The 18,634-nt window shown below is 40.3% G+C and overlaps 3 protein-coding genes across 4 annotated transcripts in view; 2 read left to right on the forward strand and 1 right to left on the reverse strand.

Annotated features, from left to right (window-relative positions):
* gtpbp4 (GTP binding protein 4) overlaps positions 1 to 558 on the reverse strand; it is a 45,861-nt gene extending 45,303 nt beyond the window's left edge. Inside the window, exon 1 of the mRNA XM_024268759.1 lies at positions 505 to 558. Coding sequence (XP_024124527.1) covers positions 505 to 543 — 39 coding nt within the window. The 5' untranslated portion in view covers positions 544 to 558. The remainder of the gene's footprint in view (positions 1 to 504) is intronic.
* LOC112144307 (tripartite motif-containing protein 16-like) overlaps positions 1 to 18,634 on the forward strand; it is a gene marked incomplete in the record, with an annotated part of 1,074,856 nt that overhangs the window by 618,562 nt on the left and 437,660 nt on the right.
* Positions 2,006 to 18,634, forward strand: part of larp4b (La ribonucleoprotein 4B) — a 105,934-nt gene continuing 89,305 nt past the window's right edge. For both annotated transcript variants that reach the window (XM_024268702.2, XM_036216288.1), the window contains exon 1: positions 2,006 to 2,144. The gene's annotated coding sequence lies outside the window, so the exon portion shown is untranslated. The remainder of the gene's footprint in view (positions 2,145 to 18,634) is intronic.

Consider the following 18,634-nt stretch of genomic DNA (forward strand, 5'->3'; position numbering starts at 1 on the left):
ACTCAGAAATTTATGACGGGCCGGATTAAATCATCCAATGGGCCGGGTCCGGCCCGCGGGCCGTATGTTTGACATGCCTGCTCTAGAGAATATTACATTTGGAACGCTATCATCCAAAACAGAAGAACTCTGCTATAATGTAATCCTATGTTTAGCCAAATTTTGAGTGCTCAAAAGAATCCCTATATTTAAGGTTTTTTTGGTCGAATTGAAATTGTATTTAAAATCTTTAAGATGCATTGATTCCCAAAAGTGTACTGCATATGTATGAAAATATAAGAACAATGTTTATTAGCTGACACCTGCACCACCTTGCTATTTATTCATTTGATCACTTTTCTTTTTTGTTCTACTCTTTCTCCTTTGATTATTGTGCTGTATTATTACTTTATGGTTGCTAACACTGTTTGATTTTGTTTTTGACCACTTAAGCAATGTTCTGTCATGTTCAGTTCTTCAATAAAATAGAGACAAAAAAATGTTTGGCGTCTGCCGCCCACTTGCCTTTATCGCGAAGGGTGTTCTTGTATTCCCGCCCCCCATGACCAATCAGAGTACAAGCCGAGAGCGCGAGCTCGAAGCGAGAAGGGGAGGGGCAGAACAGAGAGCTCCTATGTGACAGCTTCAGGCTGAACGCTGCAACAAAGGATAAGAAAAAACAAAACGATATCTCACTCCTGCTTACATCCGTAGACCCTGCGGTCTGAATAAGGTGGGAAATGTAGTGATTTAACAAACTAAACACCTTATGGCACTATAAAAGTAAACAATAGATTAATGAGTTTTACTTGGGGGATTTTTTTCTCTGCTGGGGAAAAATAATTTCCCAGTTTATTTGTTTACCAGTCATCTCAGCATTGCTGCATTTTTCACTTGCACCTGTAGTACAAAATGACAAAAGAGCCTCAGGACACGAAATAATTCTTGTGGTCTGCACTTACCGTATTAAAAAAAATGGGAAATTGCAGATTTTTAAAACGGTTTTAGAAAGAAGTCAGATGAATAAATTGAACTTTCATTTGTATCTTATTCAAATAATCACCTTGTAAATTAGCTGGGATATCCTAAATTAAGTAAATAAATACAAAAAATAAAAGGTTTAATCTAAAATTCAAAGCTGAAACAGACAGATGGATAACATGTTCTGAATGAAAGAGTCCCCCCATTTCACTTGTTTGTTTTTCAAAGCAAACAAAAACGAACTAAATTGTTTTACCTGTAATTTAACGTTCACCGTTGTTTTATTTTTGCCTTAACTATTTTTTAAAATTTCAAAACATAATAAAATGTACTCATTATTTTTATTATTGTTGTTGTGGCTGTTGATGCTGTTTTTGGCATTAGATGTTATACATCTAATTAAGTACAAAAATTAAATGGTAATTAAAGGATAATTCAGCTATGTCTTAATTCAATCTTACGGTGATAAGTCATGCTATTCTATTTTTTTATTGTGAAACTTGTTAAAATTCCTATGTTTATACTTAGTCCAATTTAACGTAGTAAGTTTATTCAGTTTAGTTTTCTCAAGTTAAGTCTTTAAAGTCTGTTTTCAGTCATTTTTCTGGTGATTAATCTTTTCATCATAGACGATCTTTGTGCTGCACACGAAAGGGAAAGGAAACGCCGACTTCTCCATTCCAAAATCCCCTCTGCCTCATCTTTACAAGTAACGAGAGTTTGATCGATCTGGAGCTCTGTTAGGTTCGTCTCTTGGCTTCGGGGCTTTTTGGTTGGTCTCCGACCCCCTCCCCCTCCCGCACAACTTGCCTTTGGTCGTGAGAAGTCGCTTTGTTTGCGCTTCAAGGAGCCAGATTTATCGACAGCACAAAGTTGATAGCAGCAGGCTAGTTAGCCAACTAGCTCACTCGCTAACTAGCTTGCAGTCAGGTTGCAGAACCTTTTTGTCAGTGTTGGTGCCGTCGCTCTGATCCAGCTATACCACTGTCTCCGACTTCTTCCATTTTCAAACAAGAAGACCCGTCGCGGTGATCGTACAGTAGTTGTTCTTCGCTAGCGTGCTCGGTAAAGCTTGCTAGCCCATATCCTGCGTACTTAGCCTGGAAGGCTACTACAGGCCGGAGTCGAGCCCCGCCGCCGCTACCGCCACAGCCGTTGCATCGCCGCGCAGTGAGAGTTGACAGGTGAGTAAGAAACGGCTTCTAACGTTTGGCAAAGTGCTTCATGCGTGAGCACATGAAGGTGGGAGAGGTCACCGAGCTGCTCCGGTGTGTCAAGTACATCTGGAACTAAATTCAGGCTAGATTTAAACGATTGGGGGTTGGAGAAATCGGGCCGGAGGTCGCCATCTTTCATCAGATGCTGCTACCAGCCAGCTAACTGGACATGGCTAGTAGTACTTTGTAGCTCGAGTCAACTTTATAACTTCAGTGTTTATGGCTAAAATATCCCCGCGGTTGGTGAGTTTATTGTCCCGGCTGAGAGCGTACTTCGCTCCTGTGAGGTCCTCGTGTTGCTCCGTCACACTGGAGTGTTGCTGTTTATGGAGCTTGGCATGGACATGGCATGTGAGCTGCGCTCCTTCTCGGTCGTGTCAGCTACTAAATATGCCTGCATTGCGTCTTCTGTCGTGGAAATCGCTGCATTTGACTTGTAAAGCGGATCCAAACCAGCCAAAGTGTTAATTCTGACGGGAATAAACGCCGGTTTACCCCCTCCATGCCCGGGGATCTTACTCAAACGCCATTGTTCCTTTGCCTTAAAATTAATCTAATTATATATCTGCTGTGTTTCCACGCGCCGCATTCGGATTAAGAGAGCGGTTTTGTCTTTTTCTTGGTGTCATCATGGAGCAGGAAGCAATTCTGGAGGAAGGCGGAAGAAGAAGGACCGAGCAAAGCTTGTGTTTTGACTCTGGCCTTGTCTAGACTTAAAGACTGACTCACTCCTTCACACGTGTTTTGACCAGGCTCATCCTCTCTTATGGGATGTTTCAGGTCAGATTACATTGGAGAGAACTTCAAGGCCCCTTTAATGATTTGTCTCGAATGTGCTATCAAAACTTAGGCTGTTGTAGCATTGTTTTATTTGGAGCTTTTTTTCTTTTGTGCAGCAAGTCTGTTTATGAAATATGTTGATTTGGTTTAAAACCAGCACTGCAAGCCCCTAATATGTCTTTAGGGGGTTAAAATCCCACTCTGATCACCTTTTGATTTATTTTTAAAGCATTCCCAGTGTTTTTTTTATTTTTTTTTATTTTATTTTTTCTATTTTAGACATAAAGACATATTTAGAAAAAAAACGGTTTTCTAGGACATAGTTTCTGCAGAGCGGCAGTTGTTCCTCTCGAGCTGTGGGCGGGACTGTTGGTGGGGACTGGGAGTAAGCTTGCGTGGTTGTGGTTCTGGAGTTGAGATGAGTTTGAGGGTTTTGTTAAAGGCCTCGTGCAGTGGCTATAAACTTTTTTTAATTTAGAAAGTCAATGGAATTAGGAAAACGAATTCAATAAAAATATTCACTTAAAATGATCCAGCGCGATTTTATTGATCATTTTATGGTCGTGCACAGCTTTAAATTTGGGCGATAGGTGGTGATGGGCGGGGGCTGCGTGTGACGTCACTACAGGGATCCCAGAGTGTAAACAACAATGGCGGACGGTTTAAGAAGCGACGTAGACCACGATTTAGTGGATATTTCTTTGGATGAAGGTGATGACCCTTCATCAAACACGGGAATTTTAACGACACAGCGTTCGGAGGGTGTACAGCCCTACCAGTTTGAACCGGAGGTTTCCTCATCTGAGGATACAGGGGCTTCGGATGACGATGGTGAAAGCTCATACAGCGATGGCACAGAGAAGACGATCAAACTTGATTATTTAGAGGAAGTAAAAGTCGTAACAAGGTTTCCGTAGGTGAACCTGCGGAAGGATCATTACCGGAAAAGGAATGGCGCTGCCGCGGAGCGTCCTTTGTCGTCCTCTAGGACTGAGGCGGACGGAGCCCCCCCCGCCCGGGTCCGCCGCCCACCGAGGTGGCCCGCGCGGGCTGCTGCGGACGAAGGTCTGCTGCTGCGGACGAAGGTCTTCTGCTGCTGATGGTACGGTGATGGGTGGGCTCGCTCTCCCGCCGCCCTCTCGGCCTCCCTCGCCCGGGCACAACCAACCCCCGTGCGGGTCCTCTTTCCAGACGGCCCCGGGAGGGAGTAAAAACCCTTCGTGCGGGCTCGGCTGCCGGCGCCGGGCGACCGTCCGGCGAACCCACGGCGCCCCCCATGCCCGGCCCGGGGCCTCGGAACCGCAAACCCCCCTCAGCGCGGCGCGGCGGCCTCACCCTGGCTGTCCGGCGCGCGCCCGCCAGGTGCCCGTACACCCCCCGCGTTCCAAAGCCTCCCCCTGACCGGGGTGCGCCCCTCTCCTTTATTGAAACGGGAAATTCATGAAGTTAGACCCCCTTCTTCGGCACTTCGAATTGCCTCTGGTGGGAGGTTGGCGCCAGTGTTCGGCAGCGGAGCCACCACCAGTGTGTGAATGTGTGTGTGAATGGGTGAATGGGTCTGTGACTGTGAAGCGCTTTGGGCCTTTAAAGGAGGGTAGAAAGCGCGATACAAGTATACGCCATTTACCATTTACTTTACTGCACCCAAATACCATTCACCATTATCCCGTTCGAATCCCCAAATCCACGGCAGTCCAAATTCTATTATGTTAAGTAATTCCATGCCCAGAAAGTCATCATAACACTAGTGGATCTAGCTGTATGTTCCTGTACTGACGTCACACGACCTATGACCTACTTATCGGTGGCTGCCCAAAATCTGAGCGACCGTGCTATCTTTGAACGCTTGAAGAGAGTGCACGGGGCCGCGGGTGACAAAATAATTATACGGGGGTTCATTTGTGACATAAATACTAATGTTTTATTGCAGTTTAAGAAAAATCACGATTTTCACCGCACGAGGCCTTTAAAATATTAACCAAAGCTTTGTATAGAGCTTCGAATTAGAATAATTTGTTGTTTTATTGTGTATCAATAATGAATTTGTTAGTTACATTTGTTCCGTTTATGCTCATTTCTTTATGAAGTGATCTAATAATAGTAAAATAAACTTGTTTTTAACGACTCCTGACATGACACTAAATGAAGAGATCTTATGTGTTTGATCAATCCTCCAACATGTACACATGTCAGATGACTGAGTGAAATAATGAGTAAATCTATTATCAGAACTTTCTGTTTTAAGATTAAGTTTACATTTTATTACCTTCTGCTGCACAGCAGTACCTATAGTTTATGTTCAGAAGAAATTAGAAAATAATGAAAGTTTAATTTGAACTAACTAAGATTTAACGGGGGTGGGCAAAGTTAAGGTGTAAAAATCTGAAGTCCTAAAGCAGTTTAGAATAAAGATTACTTTGACAAATATAGTTATTTGATTTATATCGTTTTTAATATCGTTATTGCACAACATGAAAAAAACGATATCGCAAAATGAAAATTCCCATATCGCCCAGACCTATTTAATCAATATTTATACCTTTATTTAGAACGATCAGAATGAACAAAACTAAAAAAAAAAAAATTCAGATATTTTCTTTGTCATTTTGAACTTTTTTGTCAATCTTTTGGTTCAGCAGTAAAACAACATAAAAATGATTTAAAAAAAATCACTGCTGTTTTGGGTCATTTAACAGCAAAACCTGAAAATGTTTTCCACAGTTTTCTATCCTCAAAGTTCCTCAATATTTTACGTGCTAATCATCACATATTGGTGCAGAGCCCATATGAAAAGTCTTTTTTCGCAGCAGAATCTGCTGATTCATGTTGATTACATCCACCTTTCAGCAGCACGAGGCTGTTTCTTCAGAATAAGCTGGAGTTTTGTTAAATGCGTCAAATGTTGAGGAGTTATCATAACCAAAAGAATGTAAACACTGGAACTAAAGCTCTGATGTTAAATCTAATTCATTTTTTTCAGAAGTTATGTCTGTGAGCAGAACTTCAGTCTCAGTTTCTGAACGGAAAAAAGCTCTTGCTAGTTTTACTTTGAAAACCGGAAGTTTCATCGTCATGAAGATGTGTTTGCTTCTGGTGGCAATACCACGGCTCTTTCGGCTTTGTTTTAGTTTGTAACCTTAAAATTATACATTTATCTGCTTGTCAGAGCAAAAGTACATCGTGTCCAGATGATATTTTGATCATATTTTACTTCAATTTACTACATTTATAAAGATCGCGAATCAGCGATCTTGGACATGAGCAGATCGCGAGTATCCGAGCACCCGGATACTCATTTCAGCCCTACCTTCTACTTCTAAATAATAATAATAATAATAATAAAAGCACCCTTTACCACATTTTCAAATAAAACTAAAACTTTTATTATTTTTGGATTACATACATGGTAATTATATCTCAATTGCTTCATAATTTATCTACAAATAGACGATTTCATTGTACTTTGAGAAAAAGGCTCCAGCTAGCATCTTTAACTGATACAAAAACATTTTTAAACTTGGATGATAACATCAAATACATCTGCCAAACTGTAAAGATTCAAACACAGAGATAATAGCAGTAAATGTTGTGGCAGGTTAAAGTTTACATCCACAGCTCCTTCACTAACATCTGCTCTGAGCAGAAAGCTAGCGTTAGCGTTAGAGCTGTTTATTCTAGCTGGGCTTTCTCCGGTCCGTACGACCAAGAAAGAAGCTCAACAGTGACGCCACAGATTAAGAAAATTATATGTTAACTCACTTAAAGTTCTTACAAAAAAATGTGACAGACAATAAGATTTAGGCGATTTATGAGCTAGCAAAACAATGCAGCAACGTGCACCTTGACCGAACATTTTACGTGTTTCCAACATAAATTACCATCAGTTTTTGTGCAGGTTGAACGTGAATATGTACGATTAACATCCGCTATGTGTTAAAACATGAAACATTAATAAAAACATGAAGAACCAAACTAGCATGTCTCTCATGAGTTGCTATCACCCACTTTAGCACACAGTTCACGGTTCCCAGCCTGATTTCCCTCTATTAAAATGTGATTCCTGTCCTGTGATGATTCCTCTCCATCAGATTATTTTGTTGTCAAGGTTTTTGAAGTCGATTGAAAAACACTGCATCTCCTTTTGTTACTTTTTCGGACCTCCGTCATTCATTACTCGAGGAGAGTCGATCCATAATGATGGCGCATGTCTGTCACGCCGTATGTCACGTGACTTCCAATCCAGTAATGTATGTCATTGATTACAAGAAAAAACACTGGGGGGGAGGAGGGGGAGGAGGAGGAGGAGGAGCAGCAGCTCGGATTTAAAGTCACAGCTTTTGCCTTCTCGGTTTGCAGCTTTTCGTAGAAGATCGTGATAAAACCATCTCTCAAAAATGACAGATCGTCAGCTTTGGAGATCGTAAAATGGTTTTATATCGTCATATCGCTCACCCCTATGCTATATAACTAGTTTTTATTTAGTTTAAAGCTAATGATGGTTAAGATGTGTGCTTTACATCTAGTTTGATGTCCTGATTTGTCGACTAATCGGAAAAAATAATTGGTGATTAGTCGACTATTAAAAAATTGTTAGTGACAGCTCTAATGGTTAGCCACTTCTGGGGATAAAAACTTGAAAAAATAACTGTCAAAAGTTCATAGTATATTATATCTCTGTGCCCCCCCAAGTCATTTTCAAAGGCACCGTTTCTGCAGAGTGGCGGTAGTTCATTAGAAATTAGTCTTGGTTGTGGACGGGGTCGTTGGTGTGGTGTGGCCAGCCCTGCCCTCACTTATGCACTCCTCTGTTAGTTTACAGCCCCTCACAACTAACCTAACGTTACCGGTACAAAAAATAGCGAGAAATTTCAGAGCCATCCAGCTATACAGATTTGAGGCAGATGCCAGCTCGGACGAGCATAATGAAGAAGTTCATGAATCTAGTCATTTGCAGGTGAATGCGTTCAAAATAGAGCACGGCAGGGAGCTTGTGGCCTCTCCATTGTATTTTTCATGTCACAAATATAATATTATTTTTCCCCACTTGCCTTTTTTGTCATAAATTTCATGTAATAAATTTCTTCCCTCATGAGAAAAATGCCACAAGATTATGTAAGAAACCCCCAAAATACAATCTTCTGTGGAGTTGATGTTAACATTTTCATTCTTTGAGGTTTCAAACTTGGATTTGGCAGATGTGTTTCTAATTGGTTATTTTGAGTTACTCTTTAGTTGTTGCTGATGTATAAATATCTTTGCATATGACCTTACTGACTGACTGATATTGCCGAGTACTTTCAGAGCACTTGGAAGAGTTGTTGACCAAGCAGTTGTTACAGTGATGAGCTGATATCAGTGAAACTCTGTAGTAGGGCTGGGCGATATGGGAATTTTCATATTGCGATATCGCTTTTTTCATTTTGTGCGATAACGATATTAAAAACGATATCAATCAAATAATCAAAGTAATCTTTATTGCAGAGATTTACGACTTCAGATTTTTACACCTTAACTTTGACCCCCCCCCCCCCCAAAAAAAATCTTAGTTAGTTCAAATTAAACTTTCATTATTTTTTTTTATTAACTGTAGTATTGAAACTAACTGTGAGGAACATTTAAATATTTTTAATAAATATTGTACATATACATAATGTACACAATAGTTAAACCATAACGGTGGTTTTCAATAGGCTGTAGAGAATTTCTGATTTAATTTAATCTGACTGCAGCACATAGAAGTTTCTTTCAAATTAAAATTAAGTCTTAAAAACATTGTTCTAAAGCAGCAAATATATTGCAGTTATTTTTATATTATTTTCTAATTTCTTCTGAACATAAACTACAGGTACTGCTGTGCAGCAGAAGATAATAAAATGTAAACTTAAAATAAACAGTTCTGATAATAGATTTAATCATCATTTCACTCAGTCATCTGACATGTGTACATGTTGGAGGATTGATCAAACAAGTTTATTTTACTATTATTAGATCACCTCATTAAGAAATGAGCATAAACGGAACAAATGTAACTAAGAAATTCATTATTGATACACAATAAAACAACAAATTATTCTAATTCGAAGCTCTATACAAAAGCTTTTGGTTAATATTTTAACAAAACCCTCAAACTCTAAACTCCACAGCCACAATCGAGTCCACGCCCCCCTGCGCGCGGCTGTTACTAGCATGCACAGTCTCTCCTCTTTCAGCCCCGCGTGACACGTGACCCGCAGCAATAGACAGACTGTCTCCTTTTTTCTGTTTTCATGGAGGTTCTCCTCTAAATCAGGTGTTTAAACTCCTGATTTTAAAGCGTGTCTTCTCTCCCTCACACTCTGTGGATCTGTCGGTAACAAACAGCTGCGGAGGAATAATCCGGTCGGACCGAACCATTTTAAATTTAGAGGAGGGGGGTCCGGTGACGACGTTTCCAAATCAAAATACATAAACATCGTTACCTTGACATTAAAAATAAAAGTATTTGCGATTATATATTGGTTATTGGTTTACTGAAATAGTGTTTTCTGTTTTGTCCTTTTGTCATCATTCGGGGCCTCCGTCCCCCCCGCTCTCAGTCTGGGCTCCTAGAATCAGCCGCTCCGTAAGAAGAGGAAGCGCGGCTCTTCCGGGGTTTTCTCCCGTGTTATTTAACACGAAAGTTTATCGCAATAGTCTCATTTCACTATCGAAAAAAGGTAATATCGCGATAACGATAATTATCGTTTTATCGCCCAGCCCTACTCTGTAGCCAATCAAAGCAGCATTGCATTCCAGAGGAGCAGGATTTTTTTTTTTGTGCACACTGCAAGGTAACTGTAAGCATCAAAATCAAGGAAGACTGTGATACCCAAAAATGGATTTGTTAATTAATCAAACAAGTTTTAGTTGAGTATTAGAAAAAATGTTTTTCCTTTATCTGTAGGATTATTTCCCATTACCGCACTCCACCACTATTATTGTAGGGATTGGTCGGGTTGTTAAAATGCTAATATGGACAGAGCTCCTTTTGTTTAGATATGTTCTTTCAGAACTAGAAGTAGTATAGACATATCCTGATATGTAGAAAACCCACGTCGCCAGAAGCAGTTTAACTGTGACAGTTATTGGAATCTCAATTTAGTTGTAAATATATGTACCTTTTCCTTGCAGTCGTCTTTTCATTATCAGATCTATTCTGTTTATTACGGAAGCCGAAAACGGCCTGTCTTACTTTTTTTTTTTGGGCTCGTTTTCTTGTGATATCAAGATAATATGTCGTTATCACGAGAAAACGAACTTTGTTTTCTTGAGAAAACAAGATAACTCGTTATAACGAGAAAACGAACTTGGTTTGTTTTTTATCGTGATAGCTACATAATTAATAATGAAGAAGGAAGAGTTCCGCACTCCCTTTCCCTCACGGGGAAGCAGAAACTTCAGCTTTAAGTCTCTTTATTTTGTGGTTAACAAGAAAAACAGCAGAAGAGATTAAAACAGTAAATTAAACAGTACAGCACAATTAACTAACAGCTCTTTTAAAAAGAAAAGTCTTTAGCTGTTTCTTAAAAGCATCAACATTATTAGTCAGGTGGAGTGACAAGGGCAGGGCATTCCACAGTCTTGGGGCTACTGCTTGGAAAGCAAGGTCACCTTGAGTTTTGTAATGAGTCTTCGGGACTCTAAGAAGGTTCAAAGCTGAGGACCAAGGGGAACGGCTAGCAACATATGGTACAATTAGCTGGGAAATATAATCAGGGGCCTGCCCATTAAAGGACTAGTCATGGGGTTGTGGGTCTTTTTCGGTGTTAACTGTATTTCGCCTTATATTTACCATTTCCAAATGTTTTGGCGTGTTTTGAGAAAGAAATATTGAAATAAAACGGCATTTTTGCGGCCAATCCATATGCAAATTTCCTCTTCTGGGTAGGGCTGGGCGATATGGGAATTTTCATATTGCGATATCGTTTTTTTCATTTTGTGCTATAACGATATTAAAAACGATATAAATCAAATAATCAAAGTAATCTTTATTGCAAAGAGCTTTAGGACTTAAGATTTTTACACCTTAACCCCCCCCCCCCATTAAATCTTAGTTAGTTCAAATCAAACTTTCATTATATTATTTTTTTGTATTAACTGTAGTATTGAAACTAACTGTGAGGAACATTTAAATATTTCTAATAAATATTTTACATGTACATAATGTACACAATAGTTAAACCATAACAGTGATATGTTTTTTAATAGGCTGTACAGAATTTCTGATTTATTTTAATCTGACTGCAGCACATACAAGTTCCTTTCAAATTAAAATTAAGTCTTAAAAACATTGTTCTAAATCAGCAATTTCTTCTGAACAGAAGATAATAAAATGTAAACCTAATTTTAAAATAAACAGTTCTACTAATAGATTTAATCATCATTTCACTCAGTCATCTGACATGTGTACATGTTGGAGGATTGATCAAACACATAAGATCTCTTAATTTAGTGTCATGTCAGGAGTCGTTTAAAAACAAGTTTATTTTACTATTATTAGATCACCTCATTAAGAAATGAGCATAAACGGCACAAATGTAACTAACAAATTCATTTTTGATACATAATAAAACAACAAATTATTCTAATTCGAAGCTCTAACAAAAGCTTTTGGTTAATATTTTAACAAAACCCTCAAACTCATCTCAACTCCACTGCCACAATCGAGTCCCCGCCCCCCTGCGCGGTGCTCGTAACTAGGGCTGCCACGATTATTCGACTAATCGACGACTAATCGACTATTAAAATAGTCGACGAATAATTTGGTCGTCGAAGCGTCGTTTTTTTGTTTGTTTTTTCCTTGTTTTGATCTTAAAACTACGGTTCGCGCCTTCTATTGCGGGGGTCTTCCATTCTCTTTGTCACACATGCGCAGTGGCGCTAATCCAGTCAGCAGTGACGTCACAGGAAGTTCTCGGTAGGCTCATAACAACACGCTCGCTCGAAAATGTGGGAAGCAAAAGGAAAATAAAAGAGGAAAAAGTGTCAAATGTAATTTCTGCACGACAGAATTTGTGTTCCATGAGAGCACTATGGCGATAAATGATCACCTGAAGATGAAGCATGTTGAGACAGAGTTTGATCACGCTGAACAGAGAGCTTCGTCTAGCTAAGCTAACATCGGCGCTAACACAGCTAGTGCTCCCGCGGCTGTCATTACTGCGCTGTTTGGAGATAATCCATCAGATCTGCAGCAGATCTGTGTCTACGGCGCTTCTGTCTGCATAGTGAACGTTTCATAATCTGCGCTCTTCTAACCAAACGCCGCGAGGACGGCGCGGATTATGAGTTTACACTGGAAATGAACCGCTCGTCCATGGCGCCGGGATCACGTCGTTCGGTTCAGAGAGCGGATTATGAAACATTCACCGCGCAGACAGAGAGGCTGTGTGTCAGTACGGATCTGCTGTATGCTTAGAGACATGTTTGCAGGACCGTCCGCCACTTTATTATTTATTTATTTATTTATTTATTCACTTTATTCACATACCCGGAAGCTCTTTCACCACCTTACTGCATGTCTCTGACATGCGCAGAAACCAAAGGAGAATGTAAACAGTGCTCCGTACGCCCCCTTCTCCACATGAATCGTCCTGTTTCAACACACAACAACAGGGGATGACAACAGTCTGTCACGTTAGCTAAGTACACTGAAAATTCCGAAAATGATTCCTCTTCAGATGAAAGCATCACACAGAAATGAATGAGATCTGATCTTTCACGGAGGAAGAAATGACTGGTGGACAGCTACGAGTGTCGATGGTTTCATCAACGGATCCGCAGAGATCCTGCAAGCCACCATCAATGATTAATAAACTGCAAATCAAACAAAGAAACTTCCAAACATGTGCGATGTTTTAAACATTCAGTTTACCTGTTGAAATCAGAAGCTTTTCACAGTTTAGTCGGTCTGGTTCTGCTCACAGTGTTCATTCACAATAGGCTCATTTCGATTGTAAATCTCGTAAATTTACGACTTTAAAAATCATAATTTAAATTAACACCGTACCATAACACCGATGTTTATAGAATTCAACTTTGCCGCAGCGCACACACATACATGTATCTGCAGACGCCCTGGGTCCGCCTGCATTCTGCTGCTGGCGCTGTCTCACTCATGTGACGTCAACGCGTCACGTGACCCAAATCGAGCAGTTTCTGAAGCAGGGCGAAATGCGAGTGTGATTTGTCGTTGATTTTGTCAAATTTTACAAAAACATGCGTTTGTCAACGGTAATTATTTGTTATTTTTGATACATTAGAACATATGGAATATATCTGGATACTTATTTTGGCTTTTGTCCCAGCCCATTACTAACCCTTTAAAAGCTCTAAAAATCAAAATTCAAATTTTAAAATCAATTCTAAAACTAATGGGAAGCCAGTGTAAAAAAGATAAAACAGGTGAAATATGAGCCCTTCTGCTGCATCCAGTTAAAAGCCTAGAAGCTGCATTTTGCACCAGCTGAAGGCGATGTACTGTGGACTGATTAAAACGGGTAAAAAGGGAATTACAATAGTCTAAACGAGATTAAATAAAAGCATGGACCACAGTCTCCAGGTCAGCCTTATTTACCATTTTTCTTAGCTTAGAGATATTCCTCAAGTGATAAAAGCAGTTTTTGACCAAATTTTTTGAATGATCATTGCAGGACATGGATTGGTCATACATTACACCAAGGTTTCTGAGGGTAGATTTGCATGAGGAGGCCAGGGAGCCTAAGTGATGTTTAATGGAGGTGGCTTGATGCTCAGGTGCAATAATCAGGGTTTCTGTTTTCTTTTCGTTTAGTTGAAGGTAGGGCTGTCAGATTTGTCGCGTTAAAAACGCATTAATCTGACGTGTGCTTGACACCGACAATTTTTTTGACGCGTTAATCGCGGACTTTCTCATACGTGCCTTTCCATACCCCGCTCGCGGGCGTCCCGCCCTCCAACTGACCGGCTGCTCTCACTAGATCACGGGCGGGTCTCCACCGAGCTGCGAGCTAAAACCGGCCGGCGCTAGGACCTGGAGAGCTCCTGCACCCTAACCCGGCTCCGGTTCGCGTCCAATACCACGTCTGGTGGTACCGGCTCGCGTCCGGCGCCGCGTCCCGAGAGCTGCGGACCCCCGACATTTCGAACAGCAAGCTCACCGGGGGACGTTTTAAATGTTCTGGAGGTTTAAGCGGGATCCAACCCCAGCATAGCGGTCTGTCTGCCGGCATATTCATCACGTGAACTCCGCTGAGCTGCAGCCAGAGAACGCGGCGGCAGTAACAGACTGTCAAACTATCCACAGTGTATCCCGCTTTTCTCAGTCTTTAATGTTTTAAAAAACAAAAGTTCATTGGAAATGATAAATCTCTATTTCATTTATTACTGTAGTTCAGCAGAGGAGGAAAAGATTTGGTCCTGACAAAAAATGAACATGAAAGTGTTATGGAAATTTTATTTTTGATGTTTTTTATTTTATTTGACTGAACGTTGATTGAAGTTTTGAATTTAAAATGCCCTTCACTTGCACTTGGGCTTTTGTGAGGCATTATATGTTACAGCCTTTTATTGTTAAGAAAGTTTATCTTAATACAATGTTACAAAATAAAGTATTTCTGATGAAAACTATTAATTTTGTCATTCTTGTTTTCATAATTGATGTAGAACTGCTAAATTCCACGAAGCACACATTTTTTTCCTTAAAAAAAGACCACATATAAATTTGCGATTAATCGCGAGTTAACTCAGGACAAAATGCGATTAATTGCGATTAAAAAATTTTAATCGCCTGACAGCTCTAGTTGAAGGTAATTGAGACTTAGCCAGTCTTTGATGTATGAGAGGCAAAGTAATAAGTGATCTAACTTATGAAACTCAGACTCACTGAAAGAGCAGTACAGTTGAAGGGTCATCAGCGTATAAATGGTAAGACACATTTTTAAAACTACTAATAATTTTTTCAAGAGGGTTTATATACAGAAGAAATATGATTGGACCTAGAACTGAGCCCTGAGGGACACCATGCAACAGGTGGGCAACTTCAGAAAATAAGTTATTAGCACACATGACAATCGTTCTGTTGGAAAGGTAAGAGGTGAACCATGAAAGTACAGTTCCAAATATTCCTAAATCATTTTGTAGTCGACATAATAACGTCTTATGGTCAACTGTGTCAAAGGCTGAGGATAGATCTAACAAAACCAATACTGTGTATTGACCCGAGTCTGCAGACATCAGAATGTCATTGGAGACTTTTAAGAGAGCAGTCTCGGTAGAGTGTAGTTTGTGAAACCCAGATTGAAGTTGATCTAAAATCTAATATTTATTCACAAAGACTGTCGACTGACTTGCAACCACTTAATTTTAGCTAAAGACGTCAGTTTTGATATTGGCCGATAACTGCTTGGCCCCAGTGGATCCAAACTTGGCTTCTTTAAAACTGGACTTAATGCTGCCTGTTTGAGAGAGTCGGGCACTGCACCAGTTGACAATTAAATGTTTATCAGTTTGACAACCTGTGGACCAAGTACATCAAAATAACTTCAAAAACAGTGAGGTTGATACAATATCAAGAGGGGAGGAAGAGTGTTTTACTGTTTTTAGAAGAACTTTAACATCTTCCAGAGTCACAGATAAAAAAATGAGTCCATAAAAAAGAGGAAGAAGGAGCACTAAGTGCAGTACCTGAAGGTAGTGTTATACTAGCCGTGATGTTGTTATTTTTGTCCACAAAGAAGTTTAAAAATTTGTTGCAGTCACTTTTTGTATAAACAGGCACTGGGAGAACTGAAGGTGATACAATGGTATGGATGGTTTCAAACAAGATTTCGGGATTTTTCTTGTTTGTGTTCACCAGATTGGAAAAATAGTCTTATCTCGCCTGCTTAATTGTTTAATTGAGTGATGAGGTTAGCTCTCTTAAGTGGAGTCTGTGCACTTCTAGCTTAGTGGACTTCAACAGACGTTCAGCCTTGCGACACATTCTCCTGCATTCCATGATATTTTGATTCATCCAGGGGCAGTAATTTTTATGAGTAGAAGTTTTAGTCTGGTGGTACCGGCTCGCGTCCGGCGCCGCGTCCCGAGAGCTGCGGACCCCCGCCTTTCCGAACAGCAAGCGCACCGGGGGACGTTTTAAATGTAGTTTAAACAACGCCAATTATTTGTAGATGAAAATATAAATCTCAGCTTTGAGTGTGTGGCCCGTCCCTCTTTCGCCATGCGAAAATATGCAAAATATCCCAAAGTTCTGGAGGTTTAAGCGTGATCCAGCCCCAGCATAGCGGTCTGTCTGCCGGCATATTCATGGCGTGAGCTCCGCTGGACACGTCGCTGCATCGAGCTGCAGCCCGAGAACGGGGCGGCAATAACAGACTGTCAAACTATCCACAGTGTATCCCGCTTTTCTCAGTCTTTAATGTTTTAAAAAACAAAGTTCATTGGAAATGATAAATCTCTATTTCATTTATTACTGCAATTCAGCAGAGGAGGAAAAGATTTGGTCCTGACAAAAAATGAACATGAAAGTGTTAATGGAAATTTTATTTTTGATGTTTTTTTCTTTTATTTTACTGAACGTTGATTGAAGTTTTAAATTTAAAACTTTAAATTTAAAATGCCCTTCACTTGCACTTGGGCTTTTGTTAGGCATTTTATTTTACAGCCTTTTATTGTTAAGAAAGTTTATCTCAATACAATGTTACAAAATAAAGTATTTCTGATAAAAACTATAAATTTTGCCATTCTTGTTTTCATTATTAATGTAGAACTGCTAAATTCCCCGAAGCACACATTTTTTTCCTAAAAAAAGGCCACATATTAATTTGCGATTAATCGCGAGTTAACTATGGAAATGCGATTAATCACGATTTAAAAATTTAATCGCCTGACAGCTCTAGTAATTACTTTTTGCTAATGTTCATTTCAAGTAATTCCTAAATAAAAAAATGTAGGATATACTGTATAAATTTAAATAAAAAAGTAATTAATGTAAAGTAAATGAATTCACTGTAAAATGGGGAGGTTGCTAGTTAATTGAAGCACTTAAAATTATATAAAGTTTTATTGATTAAAGTTGTTAATTCCTACACAAGTTGTTTATTATGATTGTGTTTAAGCTAAAAAAAATAAATATGGATATATTTTCGAAAAAGTGTTCTTCTATATACATTTATTTATTAGAGAGTATTTTTACCAATTATTGCAGTATCGCTATATTATCGATATCGTGAGCCATGTATCATGTATCGTATTGCGAGGGACCCAGTTATTCCCAGCCCTGTTAAACAGGAATATATATTATATATATATATCTTAAGAGTATAAACTTGCATGGCTGTTCTGTCAGAAGCTAATCTGTCATAATTTTGATACAAGCCAGCAGGAACTTCAGCAATACGCTTTAGCTGCTATTTACAGATCTATACAGTAACAGGCACAAAGTTACATGCACACACCTGTTTGTTTGTAAGGAAAAGGTGTGTGGAAATTGTTTAGCGTTATGGTCTAATTATGACTTGTACAAATGGGCTCAGCGGTTTAGATAGCAAACAGGTTTTGTGTGCACTGTTCTGACAAGTTACTCACACCACAGCTGTTGTGATAACTGGGTAGAATTGATGGAGATCTGTTCATTGCTGTGGAGTGACACAAATACACACCGGCCATGTATGACTAGATTAAAGGTCATCGCCTTGAACTAGGCCATTCTTTTTCTTCATTGTATGCAAACACATTTAACAGGCTTCGTCACAGAGAGACCCACAGTTGTAGGGGCGAGCTATCACTGCTTTATGTGTTTCTTAAGAAAGATAGCAAAAGTGTTATAGGTTCTAGTGCAGGGGTCTCAAACTCGCGGCCCGCGGGCCATCTGCGGCCCGCAGGATGATGATTTGCGGCCCGCGTCTTCATATGAAAGATTACTGTTAGTGCGGCCCGCAAGGCTGATATGAATGACACTTGCTGTGTGCCGAGCTGAATGAACCAATCACAGTGAGGTATATGACTCTGGAGGCGGGACATCGGCGGTCTGTCCAGTGCCTCTGTCTATCATTCATTCCTTCCTCCAATCAGCTGGGCGGAGGAGGAGCCATGAAGCACCAAACGTGATTTCCGTGACAAATTCACATGCCCCGCGCGGGGAATTTGCTGCTCGCGGCTCGTCAAAAAATGTGTTTCTGTCGCTGCGCCGCGTGTCGAAGGGGCTACCAGCTCCGTCTGTGGATGTCTCTCTCAGAATGAATGAGAGACATAAATGATGTCGAGGAATATGTTTTTTTACGTGCTGACTGTTCCTAACCAGAACTCCTCAAGCTCCGAGCCGCAGACCTGTAGCCCGCCCCGCGCGGCGATCCGCTGCACCCGCCTGTCAGACATGTGATCCTGAGCTTGGCTCGCACCTGCGCGCGCGTGTCTGTGACTTTTAAGGCTCACACACTGGCTGTGTCAGCGCGCATTCCAGTCCATGTAAACGCGAGTAGAAGTCTGATATTCTGCTACGCGCGTTTGCATAGAATCCCCATAGAAAGCAGCCCCCCCATGCGCGCTGATGCAGCCGGCGCGCGCACGAGCACCCCACACCTCCAAAGAATGTAAGACACATACAGACGTGGACAAAAGTGTTGGTACCCCTCAGTTAAAGAAGGACAAATCCACAATTCTCACTGAAATCACTCAAAACT

This window comes from Oryzias melastigma, linkage group LG17, assembly GCF_002922805.2.
Source record: "Oryzias melastigma strain HK-1 linkage group LG17, ASM292280v2, whole genome shotgun sequence".
NCBI lineage: Eukaryota > Metazoa > Chordata > Actinopteri > Beloniformes > Adrianichthyidae > Oryzias > Oryzias melastigma.